This window comes from Spea bombifrons, chromosome 13, assembly GCF_027358695.1.
Source record: "Spea bombifrons isolate aSpeBom1 chromosome 13, aSpeBom1.2.pri, whole genome shotgun sequence".
NCBI lineage: Eukaryota > Metazoa > Chordata > Amphibia > Anura > Pelobatidae > Spea > Spea bombifrons.
In genome coordinates this window covers 1,632,470-1,659,685 of record NC_071099.1, presented here as the reverse complement: position 1 = coordinate 1,659,685, position 27,216 = coordinate 1,632,470, and the positions used below count along the sequence as shown (strand labels likewise).

Here is a 27,216-nt window from a genome sequence, read left to right as displayed (position 1 = left end):
CTTCCCTGCTCTCTGATCACTAGGCGCCGGCTATTGATGCCGAGCGCAGGGATGATGTCACGTCCCGGCGCTCGGCATCAATAGCCGGCGCGTAGTGATTAGAGAGCAGGGAAGCCGAGGTCTGAAGTGCCAGACCTCGGGCTCCCACAACTGGATGGAAGAAAGAAGACAGAAGATAAGGTAAGAGATGGGGAGAAAGGGGGGAGAAATATATATATATATATATATATATATATATATATATATATATATATATATATATATAGATACACACACGTGTGTGTGTATATATATATATACATATACATGTGTGTGTAAAGGCAGGGGTGTGTGGTGAGGGCAGTGTATAAATGTGTATGTATGGACAGGCATATGTGTAGATATATATATAGATATATATATTATATACGTGTGTGTGTGTGTGTGTGTGTGTAAGGGCAGTGCATGTATGTATATGTCAGCAAATCAACCAGCAAATCACCGGTAAGGTACATCGCTTGCCGTGATTGGCTGGTTGTTGTACGCTGGGTAGAGGGGTAGAGGGGTAGTCTTATACGGCGAGTATAGTCCAAACTCTATATTTGGACTGTAAAAGTTGGGGGTCGTCTTATACGCCCAGTCGTCTTATACGCCGGAATATACGGTACATTTCAAAGGAGCCAAAGCTGTAAAAATGTGACAATCACCATGGAAACCAATGGGATGTTAGAGTTGACTGCTCCACATTCACTACTCTGCAGCAGAAATACTCTTTAAAATATGACTTCTTTGTATCTCAATTACCATCTACATGACGGAAAGGAAAGCCGAAAACCATAACTCTCCAATGCAAACACCAAGCCGGCTTTTAATATACCTTAACTGAGAAGTCCTTCAAAAACAAAAATATATTTGATAAGGTTAAAAAATAGTATTCTTATTTTACAAAGACATTGTCTGAACACAGCATGCAAATTGTTTTTCTTTGGGTGTTTCAAGTATCCATATAACTCATTTGTGGTCATGCATGGTCACAATGGCAGAAGAACAGAGAAAGTAAGATTTGGAAGACCTGCAATGGCCTTGCTCATAAACACATTCAGAAATGTAGCTTAAATATCAAACATCTCCAAAAGAGACCATGTGATGAAGGAATTAAACAATAACTATAAAGTATAAGTTAACAAATGTCTGTAAGAATTTAGTCTTCTCGTGGTCCCAGTATCAATCCAAAACAAGCCAAACAATTCACTGTCCCTGCGGAAAGCACAAGTCGCACAAAATCTGGGATTCTCCAACAGAGAAGATTGAAGAAGATGCCTTTACATCCCGATAAGAGTGCTCATCAAACCGAATGGTATGCTCATACGACATGCTGGGTGAAATTCTTTATTTTTTCCATGTTGTGGTCAACAGCCCCGCTGAGGAACTGGATCCAGGAGGATTCCTCTTCAGTGCACACATGGCTGGCTCTAAGAAAAAGACACACAAAGCTCAGATCGTGCGTCATTTACGCTCTCAAACACGCTTCTGCATCTGCTCTAATAAACTAAGGCATAGCATGGTATAATCTGTAAATTAGAGCTCCTCTAGGCAAAATACCAGGAACCTTCCGCAGGTCTACACGTTACATTTCTAATAGATTTCAGTATTGTCATTTGGCACCGCTGACATACAGATTACTAAATTAAAAGGCTTTATGGCCCTCCAAATGACAATCTTTGAGAATCCAATGTATGCACTTGAGTTGATTATAATATGTTGTATGATAGTCCATGATACTGTTAAACATAGCTATCTTCAATAGTCATCCATTCTTTGAACCATATGCATGTTCTTTCTTCCTTTCTACAAGGGACAGCGTCTGGTCTTTCCTTGTTATTTGCCAATTAGGAGAGGCACTGAAAAGTCACCTAGCAGTAAACAACATGAGGAATATACAAACCTTGCAATTTCAAGCACTTTCTTCAGAACAGAGGCTAACTGCGCTCCCTGAAAAACACGAGTGTGATGGAGAAGTGTATTAGTCGCTGACCAATTTTAACTAAATGCAATAAAACTCTTGATATGACCTATGGAAGAAATTGGCAAACCATTAAAAAAAACAGAAAGAGAAGATGGTGGGAAAGAACAAAAAAGATACAAAGGCTGAATTAATTTGGGTAATCAAGAGGAAGGCAGACGTATGTAACGCGGGAGGGTAAATATAAAGGTACTTACATTTAGACGTACAGCTGCATGGTTCATCGGAGGGTACAAACTCAAGGCTAGTTCGTCAACACTAAGAAAAATAACACATTTCACAGCTATTTTCTCTTCAGAGAGATATACACTCCCATCCAGCACTGCAATATACCCACATTCAATAGGACTCGCCATGTACAGTGTACTTAATCCCAGGGCAGGACAAGATTAACAATAATTTAGTAATTCAGAAGCCAAGGTCACAAAGATTTAAAACATTTTTTTCAACACCGATTCATAGAACAAGATGTTTTAGAAATAAACTACTATGTAATGATGTTATTTGACCAAGAAGTTTGTAATGATTCTTGGGCATTAATATTAAACCTGAAGCTCACAGAGAGAACAACATTTTGAATTAAAGGACCCTATTAAGAAGCAGGAGCTCAGTGCATTCCTACCTTGGGCTGATCTCCTGTGTAACATCTGCCAAGTCATCCAATTGAGCCACGTGTTCATCCGTGTCCACTTTCCCTTGAGCCTTCAAAGCCCCCAGAACCTTCTTCAGACAGGCTTTTGAGGCCTTCATCAGGCCAAGACAGGGTCCCAGGAGCTTACGATCTGCCTCTGACCAATAAGTGTCTTGATTGCAGCGACCTCCTGTTTCATCGTCATCTAAGATGTCATTGAAAGGATCATCTTCACCTGCTGCAGCCTGCATATCACGTGTAAAGGTAATGACTAAACGATGATGAGCAAAGCCTGGTGAATAAGATAATTCATCCAGCTTATTTTTAAACTAAACTAAAAGCACATGACAAGAACAGTCGATGCGAAGCATCTCGGATGGTGTTGGAACAAAAATGATGATCCTCAACTAGCCTTTGAAATCATCAGTAACGTAGTTAAGGCATATTTTATGGAAAAGCGCTGCTTGTGGGCTGTTTTTGTAAAGTGAACAATATATATATATGTCTACAGCCATAGTCTTATCTATGTAATGTGGCTCTTCTGGTCCAAACATACAATACACATGAAGCTTGTAACAATAGAGTTGATATGGGTCATAAAGAGGTCTCATGAAAGAAATGTGGCAAAGAAGGAGAAAACATCATTACCTGCTCCACTTCCTCTATGGCATCCTTCACAACAGCCAGATATCTCGACACCTGCACCACCACCGCAGCTTTATTATCTGTGGAGGTACATGTGGAAATCGTGGGATGGTTAGGGGACACAATCCCAGTGTAAAGTGTTGACAAGGCTGCATCTAATAGCATTTCATCAGATGGATGAGGACACATTCACAGTGAAGAACTCGGGAAGAATGACAGCAGCAAAGCCACAATGAGACATACCAAAGTAATTAAAAGTAAAATAGGACAATGTTGTTCGAATGTTTAATAATCAAAAACACAAACACGATGTACGAAGAATGAATAGCAGGAGATGAACAAACCTTTTGGAAGCTGTTCAAACTGGTCACAAGCTTCCCAGACACTGCCTGTAGAGACCAACTGTGCCTGTGACAGACTGAAGGTAAAGAGCATCATGAGAGAACGTCAGGAGAACAAAAGGGAAGCACAAGAAGGATAAGGCGGTTGAACCCAAGGTAGGACCTCAACTTAATGTGACTGATACCTCTGTATGCGTGAATTCAGGATGACGTCCACCAACTGAATGGTGCCCTCTATGACATCCGCCACAGCCTCTCGCACAGTCTTACGTAGGGTGATACCTGGATGTGACAACAACTCATGAACACATCAACAGCACATTTCTCATCCAATAAGTCCATAATACAGGAGAAGTAAATATTATTTATTCTCATTGGTAAAAGTCTCAATTTTCCTTGAGAAAGAAAAAAAGAATCAGTATAGGGTCATGCATAGTACGTAGACTTTATTTTTAAATATATCCTATTAATGGGATAAAGGTCCCAAAGACATGGTAAGTTTTTGCTGTATGGCCCTTGTCCTTACCTTGCACCTTGGGAAGTGAATAATAGACAGTAGCAGCTGCCAGAACAGAGTTGAGAAGCCCATCACTTAACTTCTGATTGTCCTGGAAGAACATACAGAGAACGATATAGGATTACATGGTAAAGGGCAGCATAAATCGGGCCTCCAAAAATCCATTACGTTCCTACCTCGTGTGACGGCATCGGGGGCTTGGAGAAAGCCAAACTCATCTTAGTAGCTTCCTGAGAAATGACTTTAAAGGTCTGACCTGGAATGGCGTAATAAAATAGGATAAACACTAAATACCATGCTGATTTATCGCTTGTTTTTGTGTTTCATAAAAGATATGATCATCGCTACCTTGGTTTGGAGGGACCCTAGAATTTAAGTGTTCCCTTTTTGCCAGTTGGAAATCCCCCCCCCCCCCCGCCAACCATTGCCTTTGGAAAGTTTCTCCATTTCCAAAGCATGGCTTCTCCTTGAGTTAGGAGAGGTGGTTATCCAGCAGAATAATGTGGCTGGACCACCAAACCATTTAATCAATGCGTTTTGCTATAAGAGCTCTCATCTGTTGTCTTTGTATGTTGTATCTGCTCATTCATTTCTGCTTTGTCTTAGTCTGTCAATTGAATATATGTATTGTACCAAGTGCTATATAAATAAAAGATAATCTCAGTATAATTATTGTTAGGAAAAATATTTCACAACAGAAAACGCATCATCACAGGAATTACTACAGTTATTGTTTGGGTGAAAAAAAATGTACAAATGAGCACATCATGTATAAGATTCAAGGACACAAAGGCATCAGTGTGCAAAAACACAATGCTAATACGCGGGTAAGTTTGCCACGTAAACAGTGCCGGCCCTACAACTTTAGAAGGGGCGGACCCAAGCGTTTTTTTGGTTGTTTGTTTTGAAGCGGAGGAGAGCGAGAGGGGCGCCGAGTAGTTTTCGCTTACCCGCTCGGCGCCCCTCTCTCTCTCCTCTGCGGCGAGTCTCCCTGTTCAGTCTCGGTGCCGGCTTGTAATGATGAGCGCCGGAAGTGGCGTCAATTTCCAGCGCTCAGCATTACAAACCGGCACCGTGGCAGAGCAGGGAGACTCGCCGGCAGGACTCTTTAAAGGTAAGTACTGCCGGGGGTGGGGAATAATGGCGTCAGCGAAGTTTAAAATGCCGCCCCCCCCCCGCGTCGGCTGGGGGGGCATTTTAAACTTCGCCCCAGGCGGCGTTAAGTCTTCGGCCGGCCCTGCATGTAAAGCACGTGTTAAGGTAGCACACCTGTTAACATAATGCTAGATTATGGAAGCCAATTGCATCACATTGTGTAAAATGTATTTGTGTCATTTGTACATATTCTGATCTGTCACTTTATTCTTTCCTAAGAAGATCTAATCATATAACAAGAGAGATGAAGTAAGAGCACGTCTCCTGTTCTGTGGCATTTAGATTGTAAGCTCCTTTGAGCAGGGCCCTCCTCACCTGTTGTTTCTGTAAGTCATATTGTTATGTTACATACTACTCGTTATGTCCTGTCTACCCATTGTACAGCGCTACGGAATTTGATGGCGCTATATAAAACAATACATAATAATAATAAAATTAAGCAGCCCCTGGGGGGGGGTCGAGGAATAGTTTTATATGATCAAGAAATAATTTTCGGGAAGGGTTGGAATCAAAGTTTCTTACCGAGTGTTTCCCAGAAGTTTGGTGCATTGAAGTTGGTTTTCTCTCTAGACTCTCCATCTGTATATAAATATATATAAATACAAACAGTAACAGGTATTTTACCTCGGCCATTAAAAAAGTTGCAGAACATTAGAGGTGAAATCTAAGACGGCAGGTTAGACCCATCCGGGCCATCTAGTCTTCCCATTATTCCTGTATCCAGATCCAGGATAACTTTACGCCTGTCGTATACATGTTTAAATCCCCTGTCTGTATTACCTTCTACCACCTCTGCTGGTACCTCTGTAAAAGTACTACCTACACAGTACCTGTACAGAAATACTTTACAGTATGATGTTGGACTAAAGATCAAAACTGCACCGGTGCAGACGGTAGAAATAAAATACACAAAACCAAATTAAGGAAAAAAACAACTTTATGGGCATTAAATAGGCAGATAAGATTATTTTAGCTGAGAAAAATAAAGCTAGTTGTGATCAATACAGCGGGCGAATGGTGCGGGAAACAATTCTGATGCAAAGCGCTTAATGAAGAACCAGCACCGCTGGTTGCTATGGTGACTGCCCTAATTTTTAGCAAAAGGCACCTAGAAATGTGTCATCATAAACATTAGGTGTGTGGTTAGAATGTGTCCGAAGCGAGCACGCCCCCCCCCCCAAGGTTCTGAAGGGGACTTCAAAATACCCCTCATTGAGTCGCGTTTGGTGGTCTCTTGGGTTTAATAATAAATCGCACGTGTTTATACGACTGTCAGCTGTCACATGTCACGGACCGGGTACTGACATTAACCCACATACGATAATAAGAACCGGGGCAACGAATATAGGCCAAGCTTTAGGTCAGACATGATAGTTACGGCAAAAACAGATTACAGACGTAAGAGGAATGGATTAACACCCGAAACTTGCCTCGCAGTCTCCCTAGCACCGCACGCAAACTGTCCGCCAGGTTCTGAACAGGCTCCATCTTTCCGGAACCACTGCAAGAGAGCATAACGGAATGCCGGACGAGAAAGACTGACACACACTGACGTCGCTTCCTGTACCAACGAGAACTGGGTCCAGCACCCAGAGTAGAGCTCTGGGGACAGCAGACATTTTCTTGGAGTCAACGGGGCGGGCCTTACGATGGCGACACGAAAATAGGAGTATCATGTGTTTATTAGTTAGCACTATATGGTAACCATAGCAACAGTCATCCGCTAAAGTTTTTATACACGAAGTTCGGTGGGCTGTATGGTCTGTTCTTGAAATATTAACCCTTTAATAGTCCATTGTGAACATTCTATTTAGTAACTCGCCAAATGTGCTACTCGAATGGCTCCGATATCGGTCCTCGTGAAAGCATTGACTTGCCAGTGTTCAAAGATACACTTAATTACGTCACCTGCATTCAAGCAGGGATGTTGCTTTTCACTCATAACATACTGGTAGAAAAAGCACTGGGGAGTCACGTATGATCGCAGCTGGGTACAACAGGAAGCGGTCAGTTGTGACTGTGTGCCCCACAGAATCTGCCCTTTCACCCTGAGATTGGGGCGAAAACACTGAGCGCTCTGGGAGTACGGATCAGACGTGTAGAGGTGTAACTCCTTTTAGATTGTAAGCTCAAAAGTGGGGCACTTGTGACTCCGTCATTAATGCCAGAAACGTTGTATGAAATTGGCATGAGGCTAGATTGGAATCCATGTGGGCGCTTAATAAATAATAATACGTTTATCAGCCAGGCGTATATATATTTTCATTCCTGTGGAAAACTCTATCCAAAATCAGGCTTAATCATTCCATTTAATTAGGGATGCCGATAAGCGGCTGCGAGCGGGATTGAAATCGGCCGTCGTGCGGCAGTCAGGCCGCCTCTGCTGGCTGCCGGCGCCTAATGAAATTAAAGAGGTCAGCGTGCACACACCGTGCCGCCCAATGGCTGTGCCTCAGCACTTCGTCCCACGTATTTAATTTATTAGGGCCTTTTAACACTTTTGCTTTCTGGCATTTTAATATAAATAATGTGATAAAAAGAATGATAGTTATTTGTATGGCAAATAGTGTGACTCGGGTATGTATAAAGGGTGCGTGTGGGTACAAGAGCTCGACCGTGAGATAAACTATATGGGGCTGCTCTCCAAATGTTTCCAGGGCTGCTTTTCATTCCCAGTCTGGCCCTGGGCGCGGTGCGTGCACGCCGGCCACTTTAATTTCATTTGTAGTCACTTCAGAGGACAAAACTTTCTAGGCCCAGAAATCAGTGAGAGGAAAAGTAAAGTTATTGTGGTATTTACTCTTATTTCAATCTGCATATCTTATCACAGAGGATTAATCGCAGAAACTTGAATGGTGGTTGGGATCTTCAGAGTGAAACTCAATTTAGCTGTAACGACTAATTCCGTAATTCCCCTTGGTTTTGCAGTTCTTCCCCATTAAGAGAAGACCTTTTACATAAACATACTGGCAGACCACTGTGCACCAGGAACTGTGTGCATTTTTAAAAAATGAATTATGTATCTGGGATGAGGTATTCATTGGATGATGCAGTGCTAGAACAGTTGTGGTGGTATTAATTGCCAAAAGTTTCTTACAAGAATATCGTTAAGAATAATCTGATGACTGTTTTGTTCCACTGAATAAAATGGAACTTTTTCATCTAAATATTTTTGCAGTAGCAAATGTTTTGATTTCAAAATCAAAGGGCAGTGTACATGTATATGTGTGTGTGTGTGTGTAAGGGCAGTGTACAAGTATATATGTGTGTGTATAAGGGCAGTAGACATGTATATGTGTGTGTGTATAAGGGCAGTGGAGATGTATGTGTGTGTGTATAAGGGCAGTGGAGATGTATGTGTGTGTGTAAGGGCAGTGTCCTTGAATATGTGTATAAAACCAGCTACTCCAACCCCCCTCTCCCCGAGCTGGACATACCCCCAAACCGACACTGCGGGCCACACTCCCTCAAGCCCAGCACTCTGAACGCCACAATATGACACGAAGAGGACCACGAAGGAACAGAAGAGGTGGCACTGGCCTACTCGTTCCTGATCCAGTTGTGCGTGTGTTTATATGTATGTATATGTACATCTGCATGTAAATAAGTATGTGTATGTTAGTATGTGTGTGTGTGTGTGTGTGTGTGTTCCTCGCATCACGTAAAAAACATTTTAACTAAACATCTCACAATGGCTTTGGACAAAAAGTGAAACATTTTAGGCTTTTCTAGTATAAAATGAATTTGTTTTGATTAAATAACTAGATTAAATGTTCTAGTTTTGTGTCCAGGAACCGATTAGCTGGTAATACAGCCAAACACATCCACTGCAGTGTAAATCGAAAGCACTTTATTTCATTTATTTGGACAATAATGTTCATCACAATATAGTGGAATTATTTAGATCTCAAATAGTTCTAAAAGGGTCAGCATTCCTATATATATATATATATATATATATATATATATATATTATATATAATATATATATTATATATAGCCTACTAAGACCTGTGGGCTAGATGGCCAGTCAGGGCCTGGTGAAGATTAAAAAAAAGTCAAAGAAAATCAAAGTGTTCAATCATATGTCACCCAGCGCTCTTAATTCTTCAAAATTCATCATGTCATTTGCAACCGTAGACCAGGCTGCGTGCCGCGCCCCATCCATTTCTGTTGCCAGAGTATTGGTTGGATCAAGGGTGTGGCTTTCTCCACCAATCGTTGCGTTGCAATCTGGACACTTGGACCTTTGCATTGCCCCACCACATTCTGTAATAAGGTAGACATGGTTGTTGGGACACTTGAACCAATGGCCTGCTCTAAGCCCTATGGCAGCTACAATCATAACACGCTCATTTTCAGATATCCCTAGGCCAGTACATGGGTAGATCTCCTTTAGTTCCTTCAGTTTGCTTTTTACAAGCTTTTCATCATTCTCAGTGAAGCTTCTTTTTGCTTCCAAGATGTCTCTTAATGCCTTTATTTCATTTTTCCCAGCAGGACTGATGTTACCCCAGGCTTTTTTGCATCTTGTAAGCAGTTCCAGAAGGTAGGTAAAACGTTGCACTTCGCTCTGTAAGTCAGAGAGTTCATGCTGTGTAAAAAATGATCGTGGTTTTCCCAGCCAGTCCTTAATTTCAAGGAGATGATTCTTCAGGGCAGCTTTTTCCCCATCATCCACATTTTTAATATTATTGAAAAGTTTGGCTAGTTTATCATAAAACAACATAGAATTTTCCAGTGTAGATAGTGCCATGAGACTTGGATCTGGTTTTCCCAACAACTCTTTTAACTTTATGTATTCCATGGAGAAGTTTCTCCTCACGTCAACCATCTGCCTCAATGTGACTTCAAGTCGGCTTTGAGTAGCAACTCTTTCACATGCTGGTCCTTTCAACTTCTCCTTGACTTTTTCAATCTCGTCTAGAGTCTTATTGATAATAGTGCCGTATCTCAAGTTTTTTCTGATCGGGGTCTGGCACTTTGGGCATGTTTTAAGTTTAATTACAGTCTCAGTGGTCGAACGATTGTCTACTCCCATATAATGATCTAAGGCAGAGACTTCAAAGAAATGATCACAATCCTCTAACTGCACAAACCGGGCATCCTTCTCATCTTCAAAGCCAAAGAAAATTTCTGTGACCTCATCTTTATGGCAATCCCGGCATTTTCTCGGACAGGGTTCCCCACATAAACCGATGCAGGTGTGCCCACACTTAAGCTTCTTTGTGCAGGGGGCATCACATGGCGGCCTGTCACAGGGCTCAGAGCACAGTTTGCTACAACTGTAATGCTTGCACCTCCAGTCACATGGCTCCATACAAGGTACACAGCTTTCTCCGCATTTCTTATGGCATTTACTATGAATGCAACGATTCTCGCACATTCTGTTGCACGGAGGGCATTCATTTGTGCATGGCTCTTGGCATTTATGCGAGCAGATTAGGAGCCTCTCACAAGGTTGTCTGCAGTTTTGATGAAAGCGTCCCTGATAGCATCTATCACAGGTTCCTTGGCAGTTGTGCCCACAACGCAACTGAAAATGACAACGTTCCCTGCATTTCACAGGCATTCCAAACACTACATCATGTTTTTTCCAACATTCAATCATTTGGCTATGTCCACACTTCAGGTCCACAGGGACTTCTTCTGGACAACGCTCTTCACAATCTTCGCCACACAGCTTGTCACACTGATGACCACACTTTAGGATTTTTTGACATGGTATGGTACAGGAGAATAAACTCACAGAGATGCTGCATGGTACCATTTGATAGTGACCACACACTGGCATGGCTTTCTCCACCTCCACCATACACTGGCCACATCGTTCAAAACACCTCCTTTTGCACTGGTGTCCATCTTTACAAAGTACTTTTTCGCAAGACTTGTTGCACTGATACTCCTTATGATCTAGGTCATAAGGGTGGCAGACACGGGTACATACATGCCCACAGTTCAGTCTAAAGTCACATTTTCGGTTGCAGCCTCCCTCTGGCACCTTGCTGAAGTCTTCTGCTTTGCTCACAAGGGTGCGTGTCTCAGGGTGGTTCTGGCAACAGAGCATTAGGTACTTACCAACTTGGCCTTTCTGCTTTAGAGTTAGAATGATCTGGCTCCAAAGCGGAACCGTTCCAAGCATGCTCATATTGCCTATACAGTACAAACCTTTCTTGGCTCTTGACAGAGCCACACAGATTCGGTTGGCTATCTTAAGGAAACCCACTTTGCCTTCTTTATTGCTTCGGACCAGTGAGAGGAGAATGATGTCATTCTCTTCCCCCTGATATTTATCCACCACATGGACTTTCACTCCAGAGAAGATCTTGACGGGCATGAGCTTGCGTAGACAAAATAGCTGTCCGGTGTAGGTGGTGAGGATGGTAATTTGGGATGGTTTATAGTTTTGGTAGATAAGGTACTTGCAGAGTTCCACTATGAACTGAGCTTCATGTCTGTTCTGATGACTCTTCCCATCTTGGATTTCTTGCTCATGGTAGCTATGATCCACAAAGAAAATATTGGATGACACTCCCTAAATGATGAAGACAAGGAAATGTGATGTCACTAACATGATGACATTGACATGAATAACTTCTGTAATAAAACATTTTTTTATACTCCAAAAAAATTATACATTAATGAAGTGCTTCAGTCCACAAAATAAACTGGAGGGGATTTATAAAGGTGTCAGTGGTATGAAAACTAGGATAAAACAAGAAAAAGACTTTTAAATGTTTCAGAATGTTGCCCAAAAGGTTTATCTGTGAATGACAAGGTGAACATACAACCCACATAAAGTGGCACAGCTTATTTATAAATATTTCCGTGGAATTTGACCCACAACCACTTAGGACACTCCCATTTATGGGCATCCTGACCCATATAATGCACATTAAAGTACTAAGTAAGATGTTAACAATGCACTATTCAAAATAACAATAATTACTTACCTTTAAGGAGAACCTACAGCCTCAGAGCTGCAGCTGAACACCTCCTCTGCGATCTAATGTTTTGTGTCACTGATTGAAATCAGCATGAGCACTTTCTGCTATTGTTAGCGCAGAGTCAGGTGGAGGTAAGTATATTACGTAGCTAAACAAATACTCTGCTCTGAACATAGCTGGGATGACATGGAAACATACGGTGGTATTATGCAGAATCCCTCCGTTTATTTGTTCAGTGGGATACGATGATAATTTAAAGGGACCACTCTGCTATCTTACACATTAAATTGCATATAATGGCTGGAGTATCCTATTAAATGTGACATCCAAAGCTGTAGGATCACATCAGCAATAGAGGACTCTATAAAGGCTGCTAATTCTCTTTATACATGCAGATGCAGCATTGCACCCGCCATGCATTTGCTTCACTTTTAGTTAATCACCAGTATAGTTGTTAACGGTCAGGCGTATAACTGCTTTATATGTGTATTTAACACAGTGGATCCCAGCTATTAGCCCATCTCTTTAAAACTAGAATGCCTCGGTCTCATAGGACCGCCTGACCAATACAGACCTATGGGAAAAGCCCTGACCTGAAATTGTGTAAATATGAGGTGGCATCTGAATTTAACATGATCTGCAGGAAAAGTAAATACAGTGCAAAAAACTGGTTTTCCTCAACTGGAGTTCGAGGATGACGCATCTGTCTCCTCAATATGCTCCCATTTCAGTCAATAGGAGCTGATATTAAATTGAAATCCATGGGAGTAGCAATTTCTGAGACTAGACTGCTTTATTAATGAAGTTTTTGCCACTGTCTCTGTCTTTGTGTGCCACATTATCTAAAAGCCCCTGTGATTGCTTTACTCCAAGTCCCTTGGTTAGAACTCTCTTTTTTTGGACCGTGAAAGGGTTTCCGTATCTCATTCTCTGTTCCACATACTGCCAGCTCCTTACCATGATGTTTTCGTAATTCAGCACTGATGAGTGGTTCTCGAGTTCTGAGTAGATATGAGGGGTGAGGAGCCTTGCGATCTCTGGCCGCATGCGATGCTGTAAAAGTGGAGTATGGCTGGTGTTAGATGAGTATAAACTACTTAAACAAGTAGCAAGATAAACTACTGCAAATGCGAGAATATGAGAGTAAACCAATTCCCCATCTGCTTCACATATAACCAAATGATATGTGATGTCACATTAAGTCAGCCATCTAAGGATGACTACCCACTGCTAGTTACATACCAAAGTTATGAGCAGGTCTTGAGATTATAGCTGACTTTACCTTTTCACAGGAAAGGGCCACTGGTGGATGTACATAACATATTATGGACATATTCCATCATTTAAACCTGATCATGGCTGACATCACCTTTTTTATGTGTTTTTCTCTAAAAATGAATGCTGTCCTATGGTCCATCCCATTCATACATGGATGTACTCTGTATATAATTCTGCCTGTTTAAATGTTAAACATTGTGTGGCACATGAGCCCCATTTATCAAATATTTCCATGTATAAATTAGACTCGGCATCTTTTCATCTTACATCACCTTTTCCTAGAACGTAGCCTGATGTAAGTATGGGAGCTGCTTGCGTTTCTTCTGTTTGGATCACATAGTACTAAAAGTAACTATCCTTTATAGTCTATGCAGTTTCTACTATCCAATACACTCGTAATAAAATTTGCCAAATATATTTACATCGTGCGTACTGCCTTTATCAACTTCCAAACATCTTCACCCTGAGATATATGGATGTGACACAAAACTTTGGGGACATCATACACTTTGCTGTCTACATTTTGTTCTTCAGAATACAACCACGGTGACCCTCAGACCAACGTGAACTCCTTACCTGGTAATTCAAACGAACAAATTCAATGTTAGATTTGATGAGTCGCTCAAACAGTGAAACTTCGAGGTTGAAGTTCCTCGCCAAATCATAAACGTTGGCGCTTGGCCTCAGCTGAAATAGAGATGGAGATTCACGTATGTTAAAACTTTGCATTGAAACTACATTTGTTTTTACTTAAATGAAAGTCAAAGTCTATTCTTTGGGGTATTTGAGGACCAATGTTGAGGAACGTTGCTGTGTTTGTACACATTAAGGACTAAATACTTCTGCACTGGATAGATAGCAAAATATGAAATAATCATTTAGTAATTATGTTACTATACCATGAATTTTATGCTTTGGTTGGTTTGGATGGTCTATGTTTTGCTGTATTGACGTTCTAGGTAGCCAACTGCAAATCTTTAAAGGGCCAATGATGTCCCTTTTTCATTAAATTTGCTTCACTGCTCTTGTCTCTCTAGAAACAGAAGGGCACTGGCTTGGGGGGCAGGCTGCTCATACATGCCCACCTCGAGGGAGAAGAGATGTTGGTCACTTGCTCCTTTGCACCTCCAAACAGTGCAGAGGGAAGAGACATGTCATTCTGGTAATTTGGATAGACTACAGCCACAGATCCTACTGGACCATCTCAGAGGATCCCCCTAAGCAAGGTAAGTGTCTTGCCGGCTGTTGCTGGGTTCAACACACAAGCCTTTTACATATGCTAAGGTCCCAGCTTAGCAGCCCTACACCAAACTTGCCATGCTAAGCCAGGCACAGGATGGCTGGAGAAACCTCAATTGCTTTATACAATAATAGTTTCATATATTTTTAGGAAAATAAGGTTGACAGTTTCTTAAAATGAATGTTCCTGTGTACAAAATGAGATGTCACGCTGCTATTCTAATAATTATTACAATATGAATGTATTCAAAGGGTGATTAGATGATATGATAATATGGATTGCCATCAAAATGGATTGACTTTTGGCCTTTAATGTCAATCCACTATAGACCAGAATTTCTTCACCTGGGGCACATTTATCATAAGCATTTCTATGTTAATGACATTTGGGTAACAGTAGATGGTATCTGGTGCTTCTAAAATTGCCAGCAACGATCCGCATGCGACAATGCAGATGATGAAGTCTGCTTGTGTTGCGCAGTCAAAAGTGGTCAGATAAGATGGGCAATAGGAAAACACACCTGCTGATGATCACCAATAAGGATGAGATGTTGGCATGCAGCACTGAGTGTGGTTATAGTATGAGCTTCTAGGACCTCTGCCGCCTCTTCCACAATGACAATACGTGGCTCTACCTCCTGCAGAATATGGCGATATCTAGCAGCTCCTGGACAGTAAAAGCACAGTGGTTGGTTAGAAGACCGATCTCTTATTGATCATAGTAGAATATCATCATCAGAAGAATCAGCTGACCTGTGGTTGTCATGCCTATGACTTTCGCATTACGAAGGATATGGAGGTCCTCTTGTAACTTCACTTCTGCAAGGCGATCTGCTAATTCCTGATACTTTTGTTCATGAGTCAATATTTGCTGGCGAATATCAAGCTGGTAACGTTGTATCCAGTGCCTGTAGACAGAGGGAGAGATTAGGAAACAGCCAACAGTGCAAACTTAGAGCTCCACGAGGATTTGAGTAGATCTTCAATATTCGTCCACATAGCTACAGTATATACTCCGTTATTATTTTCTCAAACTCTCTATAAATTGATGCATTTGTATACCTGTTCAGGTGAGTGTGTCTTGTGAAATTTACAGTTTACATGTTTTTTTGTACCTGTAAAGCTTCCAGCGTGAGTTAATGTCCAGGCTCCACACATCTCTCACAAGCTTGGCCTCATTTTCTGTCATTGCTTCTGGCTTCCGCAGCTCTGTCTTCATCCTTTGCTTTCTCTTCTTCTTCTGGTCCCCTGTCATCTTGACAGAAAAGTACAGATGTTAAAATCAGAGAGATGGAGATTTTATTCAGCAGTTACAAGAACTATTGTAGTTTGAACGGCTTATTTTTAATGGAATATCTTTATAGGCTTATAATATATAATGCCCCTATATAGTCATACATCTATTACCTCATTAACACATATTGTAAATTTCCCTTCCTACCTGATTCATCTTTTCTAGATGAAGATTTTACATCTGCCCCTACCAAATATCACTGGAATACATGAATTGCCCTTTAATTATTGGCCAAACTAGGCTTTGCCAATGGCTACATGTATTTCTAAATATTAACTACAGCAAATTACATAATTTCCCCAACAATATTTATGTGCGGACACCAGAATAATCCATTTTCTAATTTTAATTATTCTACGGAAATGTAGCGTCAGAGATTAGGCTTGACTAGTGAATTAACCCAGGCCTACATTTCAACACCAGCTGTTACAAAACAGGTACATTGCAAAAGGCTGAAGTCGTTTTTAATACTTGGGGTTAGTGTCGGCCCATCATTTAGCACACTCAGGTGTAGAATAGCAGTTTCTGGTGGACTGAGACTGAAATAGTAGTCCAGTGACCACTGGAAGGCTTCTGGTTGTCACACAAATCTACTTAATTTGTGCTGCCAAGCTTGTGTGAAAGAACGAAGATGAGGATTGAAGTCTTTCTGGCTCCTTAATTTACATATCCCAGAGATAGTCTAAGGTGGGTTAACGAGACTTTATATTACACTTTCTTGCTGCTTCTTTTAAGGTGATCTTGTATACTATTTGCTCCCTGTATATGTGGAGTTGTCATGTTTCTAGCATGTGAGAAGACAACAATGTCCATACCATCCACCCTCCTTCTTCTTGCTGCATGTCTTCCTGCTCCTTGTTGTTCAGGGACATGGCAAGTAAATATTGAGCCAGTTCTGCATCTTCATTTGTGTCCTTCTTTTTGGGTTTTCTTGCCTCCTCCTCCTCATCATCAAGAACACGATCGGCCTGAATGAGGTCGGCCTCCTCAGGGATCGTAATCATCTCCTCCTCCTCTTCCTCTTCAGCCTCCTCTACCACATGAGGCTGCTCTGCTGAACAACAACAAGAGTGTGAAAGCCCAACTTCAGCATGGAAATAATGTTTTCATGCTGTGTTATTTTTTTTTATTCATTATTTATACTAGAGGAAACATTTTACCTGCTCCAATAGGCTCTGGAGTGCGGATAAATTGGGTGATGCCCAAGCCCAGCCACTCCACAATCACTGAACGTTTCCCTTGTTTAGGGCTGGCAAAGTAATCACTGTCATCCTGATGAATGGAAAAAATACACACAGTAATTAATTCCTCTAGGTTTCCAGTAATTGAGATATTTGTGTATATATATATATATATATACATACAGTAAAAGGGCAATAGTTCTGATCCCAATAATATTTTTCAGTTCTAGGGAACTATGTAACAACATTTTGTAACTCTAACAAAAGCTTCTTACTTTGTTCCTATCAGCATCGTGGTTCCTTTTACAGCAGCAAAAAGCAGTAACAATAGCCGGGCTATTCCTATCTGCCAACAAATTAATATAGCTCTATCATATGCTGCTGTGTTGTACAAAGGGCAAACAGGACATAACAAGAAGTACACCATTTACAAATTTTTACTTTTGTTACACTGGTTAACTTGGTAACACCTGTGGTTGTCTTTTGGCACACTATCAGTTCCTTACGATAGCAAAGCACTTTCACACCTTTAGCAGTGAGTACTGGCACAGGGCACATGGGTTCTTGCCCATAGGCTGCCATAAACCCTCTCGTGTGTTGCAATTCCACAAATAACCACAGGGTTTTCCAAAGTAACAATGATTTTAACAAACAATTAAGTGGGTCCTTTATGTTCTCCTTGTGTTATTGTGTTGGGTTCTACAAATGTGTTTTGGTCACTATATCACTGAGTGACGTGGCTGGACTTGCCCCAGAGCTGAATGGTGCCAAACCTCCCCTGACCTTTAGCAAGTTCTTTGTAAAAAATTTTTAATAAAGCATATAAACAAAACATCAGAGATATAGCACAGTACCTGACACACAAAATACTTATAACTGCTGGAGCTGGAGTTTCCTTCATTTCATTTTCACACACAATTTACTGTTCCTTACCAGGACATAGTGCAGGCTATCCCAGTGATGGATATCAATGTACTTCTGCAGGTGTGTTTCACGGATGATCCCAGAAGTAGAACACTGCAGGATCTGGCCTCCCTCCTCAAGCTTTTGCTCTGATACTTTCATTTGGCTGTAGAGCTAAAGGATCATGCAAAAATAAGGAAATATTGAAAGAGAGGGTTGTAAAGCTGTATGAGGAGGGTATTAAAACAAACCAGGGCCACTAAAGGTCAAACACTTACATCTCCATACGCTCTATGTAAGTGAAGAGGACGTTTTCTCCGGTACTCTCCACCTCCCCTCAACTCTCTCAGAGTGAACTGTTTTAGAATCTCACTGTTGCTTCTCCCACCAACTCTGACAATTCCTTTACCGAGAAACCGGTGGATTCCTAAAAGAATTACAAAGGAACCAAAAAGGTTGGAAAGTGTGCAAGTGTGAAGTATAAACTAATTCAGAGAATCTGCCATGAAAGAAAATAGTAAATTATTACTGAATACATGAGTAAAGCACTGAATCTAGACAGTGAAGAAGAGGGTACATGGTGGTTCTACATGGTGTAGAATAACAGTTGTCGGGGGTCTATAGACTTGATGGAAATAATGTGGCAACTTTATTAGGTACACCTTGCTAGTACCGGGATGGATTCCCTTTTGCCTTCAGAACTGCTTTCGTTCTTCGTGGCATGTTTTCTACAAGGTGCTGGAAACATTCATTATAGATTTTGATCCATATGGACATGATGGCATCACGCAGTTGCTGCAGATTTGTCAGCTGCACATCCATGATGTGAATCTCCCGTTTCACCACATCCCAAAGGTGATCTATCGGATTGAGATCTGGTGTCTGTGGAGGCCGTTGGAGTTCAGTAAACTCATTGGCATGTTCAAGAAACCAGTTTGAGATAATGTGAGCTTTGTGACTTGGTGCATTATCCTCCTGGAAGTAGCCACCAGAAGACAGGTACACTGTGGTCATAAAAGGAGGGACATGGCCAGCAACAATACTCAGGTAGGCTGTCGTGTTAAAACAATGCACATATGGTACTAAGGGGCCCAAAGTGTGCCAAGAAAATTTCCCCCACACCATGATACCACCACCACCAGACTGAACTGTTGATACAAGGCAGAATGGATCCATGCTTTCATGTTGTTTACACCAAAGTCTGCTGTAGCCCATCTGCTTCAAGGTTCGAGGTGTTGTGCGTTCAGAGAAGGTATTCTGTATACCTTGGTTGTAATGAGTGGTTATTTGAGTTACTGTTGCCTTTCTCGAACCAGTCTGCCCATTCTCCTGTGACCTGTGATATCAACCAGGCATTTTCGTCCACACAACTGCCGCTCACTAGATGTTTTTTGCACCATTCTCTGTAAACCCTAGAGATGGTTGTGCGTGAAATTCCCAGTAGATCAACAGTTTCAGAAATATTAAGACCAGCCCGTCTGGCACCAACAACCATGCCACATTCAAAGTCAAATTCCATTTTTTACCCATTCTGATGCTCTGTTTAAACCTCAGCAAGTTGTCTTGACCATGTCTACATGCCTAAATGCATTGAGTTGCTGCCATGTGATTGGCTGATTAGCTATTTGTGTTAACAAGCAAAACCTGTAAATACCTAAAACATTTAATATATGTACTGGGCCAGTCTGTGGGGTAGCAAAGAGCACCCAATGGATGAAGTGTACCCTGAGACCTGTGCCAACAAAGACAGTGGGTATATCTATGAGTCAGTCTTTATATAGGGATATTAATAAAAATATATCACTGTGCGTAGATTTGAAAGCTTAGTTGGATTTTTTGTCCCTTTTTTTCCTGATAGCCTAAGACATGGACACAAGAAAACATCACTGCTTGTTGTTCATACCTTCCAGAAACTGATCCAATGCATGATTTGTGTAGCACACCACAAGGACAGGGTTCTCACGACCATCAATCTGCCAGACATCAGAGTTTGTAAGCAAAGCCTGCGCGATCTTCAGACCCACATAGGTCTTACCTAACAGAATTTTAGAAAGGGTCAGTAGATTCGGATGCACTTCCTGAAATACTAAAGACCAGGGAACTAAGGACTATACAAGCGTTGTCTTTAGCTTGTAGAGCTTGGATACACATCTGAGAGTGAACATTAAATCACTTTCTCTTAAAGGCCTAATGAATATTTCTTGAAGTGGACAAATGTACCAGCCAAATTACTAGTATTTTTGAGTCAAATATTTCGGTTTAAGGCCACAGTTTCATGGAAACATAGAAATTGATGGTAGACTGAAACATTGATCAGTGCTTGATATCATCCTAGATTCAGGATAGCTATATGCCTATCTCATGCATGTTTAAATTCCATTGCTGTAATATTACAGATCAATACATTTCCTATTAATATAAAGGACACAGATTTTATCCTTCCTGCCTTAAACTTGCTGGGATAAATTAAAACATTAAAAGCTGCTGGCTTATTACCTATAATAAGGTCTAAACATCTCTAAAAGCTTTGGGTGAATGTTAGGATAAACAGTGTTATTACTATCCATGTGCGCCAGTTAGAGATCCTAACCTGTTCCTGGAGGCCCCTGGATGATGGCAAGTTCTTTTGTAAGTGCTAGTCTCAAAGCTTCCATCTGAGACTCATCAAAACCCAGATCTTCTTTCAATGGCCAGTCATTTGGCTCTAGGATATTGATTTTATCCTTCTTGGGGGAGTTAAAACTTTTTTTCTCTAATTTTAAACAATTGAGATCATAATGGATTCCCATGTTGAGGTACCGAGGCGGTGTCAAGTCATTCTGGCATTCCACAATGTATTTCTGGAAGGGCACGTCCTGATCCCTCATCTCTTTCAACCCCTCCAGGACATGTCGATAAGCCTCAAAGTAGGCTGTGGTTTCCACCATAAGGAAGGAGTCAGACGGGCGAACTCTTGCCAGTTGCTGTCGACTCTGTTCGCTGAACTGCAGTTGTACTACACCCTTCTCAAGTTCTTTATTATCACGGTTGGAAACTGTAGCAAAGAGGAGGGTTTCAAATTGGTCCTGGGACAGGCAAACCAGCGAACCGAACAGTAGCCTCTTTGAGTTCTGCCAACGCACCATCTTTAGGGGTGAAACGTCAAACTGCACTTTGTAAACAATGCCAGAAGGTGTACATAATGGTGCTACTACTCGTGTGTCAAAGTAAATCCTAATGTCATCAAACCTCCTTTTACGGATGCCACGATCTTCATCATACTCAAGCAATTCCTGAATCCCATCCCTAAGCGGACGTACAAAATCCTCCCTTAAAAGTCGGAAGTGTGTGTCCAGATAAAGGGCCGTACTTTCATACTTGTTGTTCAGTAAATTTGGCCTAAGGAATGGCTTCTCGTTACTGTGAATTTCATCATAGTTGGGGTACACACTCATAGTTCTATAGTCCTGTGGAGGAAGTTCTGAATCAAAAACAATACGAGTGTCTGCTCTCAGAGTTCCTTCTCTTCTCTTGTCCTGAAGGTGCTCTATTCTATTTTTTACCATCTCCAGGTTCTGCTCTATCTTATCTCCTACATCCACTCCAGATGTACGCAGAGCATTAAGAGAAGGAGGGAGCAGGTTGATAATTATTGAAGTCTCAAGCACTGTGCTGGCAGGAAAGATGTTAATGATCTCTTGCAGAAGTTGAAGTATGTTAGTTAAATGAACTGGGTAGAGATGTCGCCGCTCAGGGACAGATTCTGTAATCATCCCTACCACATACTGTGGGAGGCAAGTGCGCAAATAGGAAGAGGACTTGACCTCTCCTAGAAGATGCTGGATGCTCTGCCTATCTATTCTGGATGTGCAGGCTCTGCACAGAACAGAGGTCAGCAACTCCACAAAGTTAGGCTTCATCCATGTTGCTGACAGCAGATCTTTAAGACCAGAATGTGAGGCTAGTGTGATTACAACCTCGGATGGATCCTTTTTCAGTAGGGCTTCCAGATCTTTCAATCCAAGTCGTCTAACCTGATGCTCACTTCCTGGAGCTCGCTCATGGAATGGTCTTCGCTGTGGCTCTGCATCTGGGTTGTAATTTCTTCTATGACCATTGTTGCCGCCTTGATGTTCTGCAGGCCTTTGATTATTCCTTCCCCTTCCTCTTTGTTCACCAACCTCCTCGTTTTGTCGCCAGCCTTGATTCCTAGGTTGTTGGTTATGGTTTCTCAACTGGCCATTGTTACGGGCATTGCCACGTCCTCTATGAACACCAGCTCTACCACCTAGTAGAAAAACACATAATATTACACATTTGGTTTCAAAACAAAGGTTATGGATTATTCACAGTGGATATCCATACAATCATTTTAATGCATTTCATGCTTTAAAACATGGCGTCTTTCAAAACAATTCATCGGAAGACATCATACACAAAGAAATATGAAGTTCACAGTGCAGCAGTGAGGAGGTACAGATACCTGTACCAGACTACAGTGAATGTAAATAGTGGTTCCTTTTACCTCTGCGGTTTGGGTGGTTCGGTTCTCCGTGCGCTTCGCCTGGTCTCCCATGATGTTCCATGACCTCTTATTGAAATACCTATGGGAAAGAGATGTAAAAAAATGCAAATACTTTGATGGAAACCATTCTATAAGTACAGTTTAAGTCCAAGTCTGCTAGGTTTGCTTGGTATTGCTGTATTTAAAAATACTCTGTACTTAGGTCCTGACTTTATTGACCTGGCTCAGATGTGTAACTGTTGTTTTTGGTCAACTCTCTTTGTAGTTCCTTTGTATTGTGAAAACAACTAGGATTTGAATCCTGGCCAGCATCTGATGAAGATGTCAGGTAAAATCTTAGTCAATGGATAGGCTTGAAAGTCGTAGGTGACTAAGCAACAGAACTAGAAATCTTTGAGACTTTCTGGCAATGGTTCCTTCTACTGAAAGCGTTTTTAAGAATGTAACACATTATGCTGCTTAAAGTTTAATATTTAATAATGATTATGACACCACATTACACCAAAAATGTAGTATCGGGTGCTGGCCTGAGTGCAAAAAATCAGTAGTCAACAGGGCAGGAGAGAAGGAGTAGATCAAGAGTAGAATAGATTTGTGCATTAGTTTTTTGTACAAACTTTATTTTTAACGAAAATTGCCTGTTTTGTGCGTTCGTACGAATCAAAGAAAACGAAATCGGTGATCTCCAACGAAACTAACAAAGGCAAATTTCAAAGGTGCCGAAAATTTGTTTTGTTTGGATTCGTTAGATTCGTTGCCACGTGTAGCCACTGTTACAAGCCATTTTGGCGCCATTACAAGGTGTTGCTCCTTGATGAGGTAAAGTGGGAGGGTACATTTTAATAACTGATAGGTAGAAGTAGAAAAAAATGGGTGTGGTCTCAATCAGCATTTACAAGGGGAGGGACGCGCATTAGATATATAAGGGTGCTGACGCCATTTTAACTTGTCCGTAGCAGCAGTTACACACTGATGGGAGTTGGAGTGTGAGATAATGACAGTTAACTTATAAGACGCTGCGATTGATGCTCATTACTCATATACTATACTGCAAGTTAATGAATAGTTTATTTTAGTGCAGAAAATGTACTGTCGTGGGGTGGATTGGAGAAGCTGTAGTGACTGCTGTAGGGTATTACAGGGGCTGCAGCAGATATTTTTCCCCTGTTCCTGAGTAGAGTTTAGTTGATGAAGACATCCGCCATTTATGCCAGCAGCCAAACCTGTAAGTTGTGGACTGGTAAATGTTTTATTACCTTTCTATCATATAATCTATTATTCTTCATTGATAAATAAATATTGTTGACAAAACCAGGCATATATAATATTGGGGGAATTCCAGTCCTGCTCCAAGGGGCTGCATGTGCCTGTGATGTGGCGGTGTCTGCCTGCCCAGGCCCAGTGCTCTATAACTACTGCTGTGCCACCTCTTCAACGTCCTAACTCTGGGGGAACCTTTGCTAAATTTCTATAATGAAAGGTGAGACTAGAGGGTGCCCCCTTTTTGGAAGGCCCCCCAATGTTGTTTTGAATTTAAAAAAAAGACTTCTGAATTTAAACGGAAACGAACGTCCGGGAATCGAAATCCGTTACCTGAAAACAAACGCAGAAAAAGCAAAACAAAAATTTTGTGGGGATCGATTTTGCTCGCTGTGCACGTCTAATGAGCAGTAAAGCTCTACGGAAAGATTGGTAGCAGTCCTCAAAAGCCCAAGGGGTACAATTGCCAACATATGCTCCTTGCCAGCCTTCCTTCCAGATATAGTTTTAACCCCTTAAGGACAATGGGCGGTCCCTAAACCCATTGAAAACAATGCATTTTGAGCCCGTACATGTACGGGCTTTGTCATTAAGGGGTTAAGAAACTCATGAAAATACTGTAATAGGACAAAAGAATAATAAGCTAAAAAGGCATTCTGGATAGAGGTGTGTGAGTCAGCCTCAGTGCCGGAACAAGCCAAACAGGATCCAGGTCAGACAGACACAACAGAAAACGTGTTTATAAACTAAATTAGGTAAATAATGTGTTAAATTACTGTTGCTCTAAAAGCCTTAACTAGATAGATAGATAGATAGATAGATAGATAGATAGATAGATAGATAGATAGATAGATAGATAGATAGATAGATAGATAGATTGATTGATTGATCCAGTGCTATGGAATTTGATGGCGCTATATAAAACAATAAATAATAATAATAGATAGATATGCAATTGTATGAGTAATTTAAACATAGTCCCCAACGTTCTGATGAAATTTTATTACTATCTACCGCCAGTACTTAATCCTAATCAATACGGTTAGCAACTATGTCTAAATATGAAATGTACCCATATAATATCTGGATCACCGTTATAATTTAATAAAATAATCTACAGCACATACATTTTATCTTTTAGTTACAGTAACAGAACAAATTCTTGTCCCATGTTAAAGCCTGCCATGTCACTAACTGCATGCCTAAAATGAAATGATCCCTCTGGGCATTCGTTGGGAGGGACGACTGCGTTCAGGTACGGTAAAAAAAAATTCCAGCTTTCTCTTATACATGTGACGTGTTGTTTCGAGAATTGTTTTCTCCATGGCAATGTGTGTAGGGTGAGGCGTTTGCCCTGAGGTGGACTCTGGCCAGGGGATTTCTCAGTGCAGAATCATCCCTGGAAAGGATCCCATTTCTTTAAGGCTTACGTCTATGCATCATAGTCATGTGTAGCGTATTATACATCGTCTGCAGGAACAAATAAGGTTTACGTAACCCTTTAACACAACCCAATGTTATGTTAGACAGACTTTCAATGAGGGAAGGTTGAGGAATTGTTATGTTTGGTCTATCCAACCCTGTTGTCAACTTTATTGGCATCAACAGACTCCCGGTCTACTGCCTCCAGCCATACAATACAATATAAAATATAGCATTGGGGGGCACTACTCTATCAGCAACGACGGAAGAGAGGAAATTAGGAGTAATTATTTCTGATGGCTTAAAGACAAGCAGTCAATACAATAAAGCCCAGGGTGCTGGGTTGTATAGCGAGAGGCTTCAGTAGCACAAGAGGGAGGTGGTTCTGCGACTTTATAGACCTCTGGTCTCTAGACTTCTCCTAGAGTATTCTGTACGGTTCTGGAGACCCCATCTCCAGAAGGATATTGACGCATTGGTGCAGAGGAGTGCAGAGGAGGGAGAGTAAAAAAGTAAATGTTTTGCAGGATAAAAATTATCAGGAAAGACTAAATATAAGTATAATTAATTAGTATAACTTGGGGGGGAGAGAAAAGATGTGATAGAAACATTTAAAGACTTAAAGGGATTTAACAAAGAACGGGATAAATGTTAGAACAGCAGGTCACAATCTTAAACTGGTGGGTCAGAGGCTTAGATGTAATTTAAGGAAGTTTAACTTTACTAAGAGGGTGGTAGTTAAGTGAAACAGTCACCCAGTAGAGGTGAGGGGATTAATAAAGCGAGGGGATTTAAACATGCATGGATAGGCATATGACTCCTGAATCTAAGAGGAGACCCAGGACTGATGAAGGTTTGAGTATACCATCAAATGATATGTTTTATCCATTAAGGCAGGGGAAACAGGCAGACTAGACAAATTCTATGTTTCAATGTTAACTCCCCAGTTATATATTCTTGAAATATTAATTTTTGTAATGATTTAGCTATCTTCATAACAGACTAAAGGGTATCCAGATAAAATAGTCAAATAAACCAGCAAGAAATCAGAAACATTTAGTGGAGACAAATCATTATCTAAACCAATATATACGCAATAGGTCATCATAAATGAAACATAGGTAGAGATAGAAAGATAACTTCAACACGTACATTGAATCCCTTCCAGTATCACTGATATGACTTTTTAGGGGTATACCAATACAATAAAGCGATTAGAAGTTATGTTTATAATGCCACTGACTATGGTAAAAATAGCTTCAATGGAATTTAAATCAGAAAATATAACTTTTGGAATATAATGAACCCATAGAGTTAGGAGAGTTTGGGGACGATTGGAAACCAGGACAGTAATCTCAGTCCTTAAGAAAGGGTCATTGGTCATCCTTGGGACATCCATTGGTGCTCTAGGTTTGCTCTTCTCAGCATGGGGCTCTGTCCCTCTGTGGCAGCTTTACTGAATAACAGCATGATGTGGAGAGCATCTAAAAAAATTAAATCTTACCTGATACCGTCTTGATACCGTCTCTTTACCACCAGATCGTATACTCACTGCCTCTGCAGCTGATACTGACTCCCAGTGAGTCAGCTGCTGGTTTTAATATATGAGCTCCAAACCCTTCCCTCTTTCTGGTTTCAGTTTCATTTCTCTCAACTTAAACAGAGAAAAGAAAGAAAGAAAGGGAGGAGCAATCGAGTAAAACTCATTCCAAGGAAAGGGAAAGTGATGGAAAATTGTGCGATACAATGTAAAGTAAACTAATTCATGCCAGCGGTGATATATATAAAATGTCTGATGTCACCATATTAATTGTAATGTGTGGAAATGTATCCCTGGCAGCAGAGTTTATTCAACACAAAGGGAAAGGTTTTTGCTGCATTTCATTCATGTGAACGC

The 27,216-nt window shown here is 41.0% G+C and overlaps 2 protein-coding genes across 2 annotated transcripts; both read right to left on the bottom strand.

Moving 5' to 3' along the window:
- Nucleotides 1–822: 822 nt before the first annotated feature.
- On the bottom strand, nucleotides 823–6,831 carry CCNDBP1 (cyclin D1 binding protein 1). Its single transcript, XM_053453661.1, has 11 exons — nucleotides 6,722–6,831; nucleotides 5,814–5,870; nucleotides 4,313–4,392; nucleotides 4,146–4,227; nucleotides 3,805–3,901; nucleotides 3,623–3,696; nucleotides 3,282–3,358; nucleotides 2,625–2,878; nucleotides 2,200–2,260; nucleotides 1,925–1,971; nucleotides 823–1,451 (listed from the first exon to the last, which is right to left on the bottom strand). Exons 1-11 carry the CDS (start codon nucleotides 6,804–6,806, stop codon nucleotides 1,343–1,345), a joined length of 1,023 nt encoding a protein of 340 aa, XP_053309636.1. The 5' UTR covers nucleotides 6,807–6,831; the 3' UTR covers nucleotides 823–1,342.
- A 2,494-nt stretch (nucleotides 6,832–9,325) lies between these two features.
- Nucleotides 9,326–26,957, bottom strand: ZNFX1 (zinc finger NFX1-type containing 1). Its single transcript, XM_053453509.1, has 14 exons — nucleotides 26,824–26,957; nucleotides 22,638–22,716; nucleotides 20,724–22,400; nucleotides 20,037–20,168; nucleotides 18,412–18,560; nucleotides 18,164–18,307; nucleotides 17,210–17,321; nucleotides 16,865–17,103; nucleotides 15,871–16,010; nucleotides 15,509–15,663; nucleotides 15,277–15,422; nucleotides 14,093–14,203; nucleotides 13,196–13,291; nucleotides 9,326–11,826 (listed from the first exon to the last, which is right to left on the bottom strand). The coding sequence occupies exons 2-14, from the start codon at nucleotides 22,696–22,698 to the stop codon at nucleotides 9,373–9,375; spliced, it is 5,616 nt and encodes a 1,871-aa protein (XP_053309484.1). The 5' UTR covers nucleotides 22,699–22,716; nucleotides 26,824–26,957; the 3' UTR covers nucleotides 9,326–9,372.
- Between the last annotated feature and the right edge of the window lie 259 nt (nucleotides 26,958–27,216).

What these genes read in the sequence shown, in the direction of transcription:
- ZNFX1 (XM_053453509.1), bottom strand. Translation starts at nt 22,698, where the DNA reads ATGGAACATCATGGGAGACCAGGCGAAGCGCACGGAGAACCGAACCAC. An exon ending in CATAGGCATGACAACCACAG is followed by an intron (nt 15,423 to 15,508) that starts GTCAGCTGATTC and finishes TTTACTGTCCAG; the next exon opens with GAGCTGCTAGATATCGCCAT. An exon ending in TGAATTACGAAAACATCATG is followed by an intron (nt 11,827 to 13,195) that starts GTAAGGAGCTGG and finishes TTCATCATTTAG; the next exon opens with GGAGTGTCATCCAATATTTT.
- CCNDBP1 (XM_053453661.1), bottom strand. Translation starts at nt 6,806, where the DNA reads ATGCTCTCTTGCAGTGGTTCCGGAAAGATGGAGCCTGTTCAGAACCTG. An exon ending in CTGAATTCACGCATACAGAG is followed by an intron (nt 3,697 to 3,804) that starts GTATCAGTCACA and finishes CTTTACCTTCAG; the next exon opens with TCTGTCACAGGCACAGTTGG. An exon ending in GTTTGAACAGCTTCCAAAAG is followed by an intron (nt 3,359 to 3,622) that starts GTTTGTTCATCT and finishes GTACCTCCACAG; the next exon opens with ATAATAAAGCTGCGGTGGTG.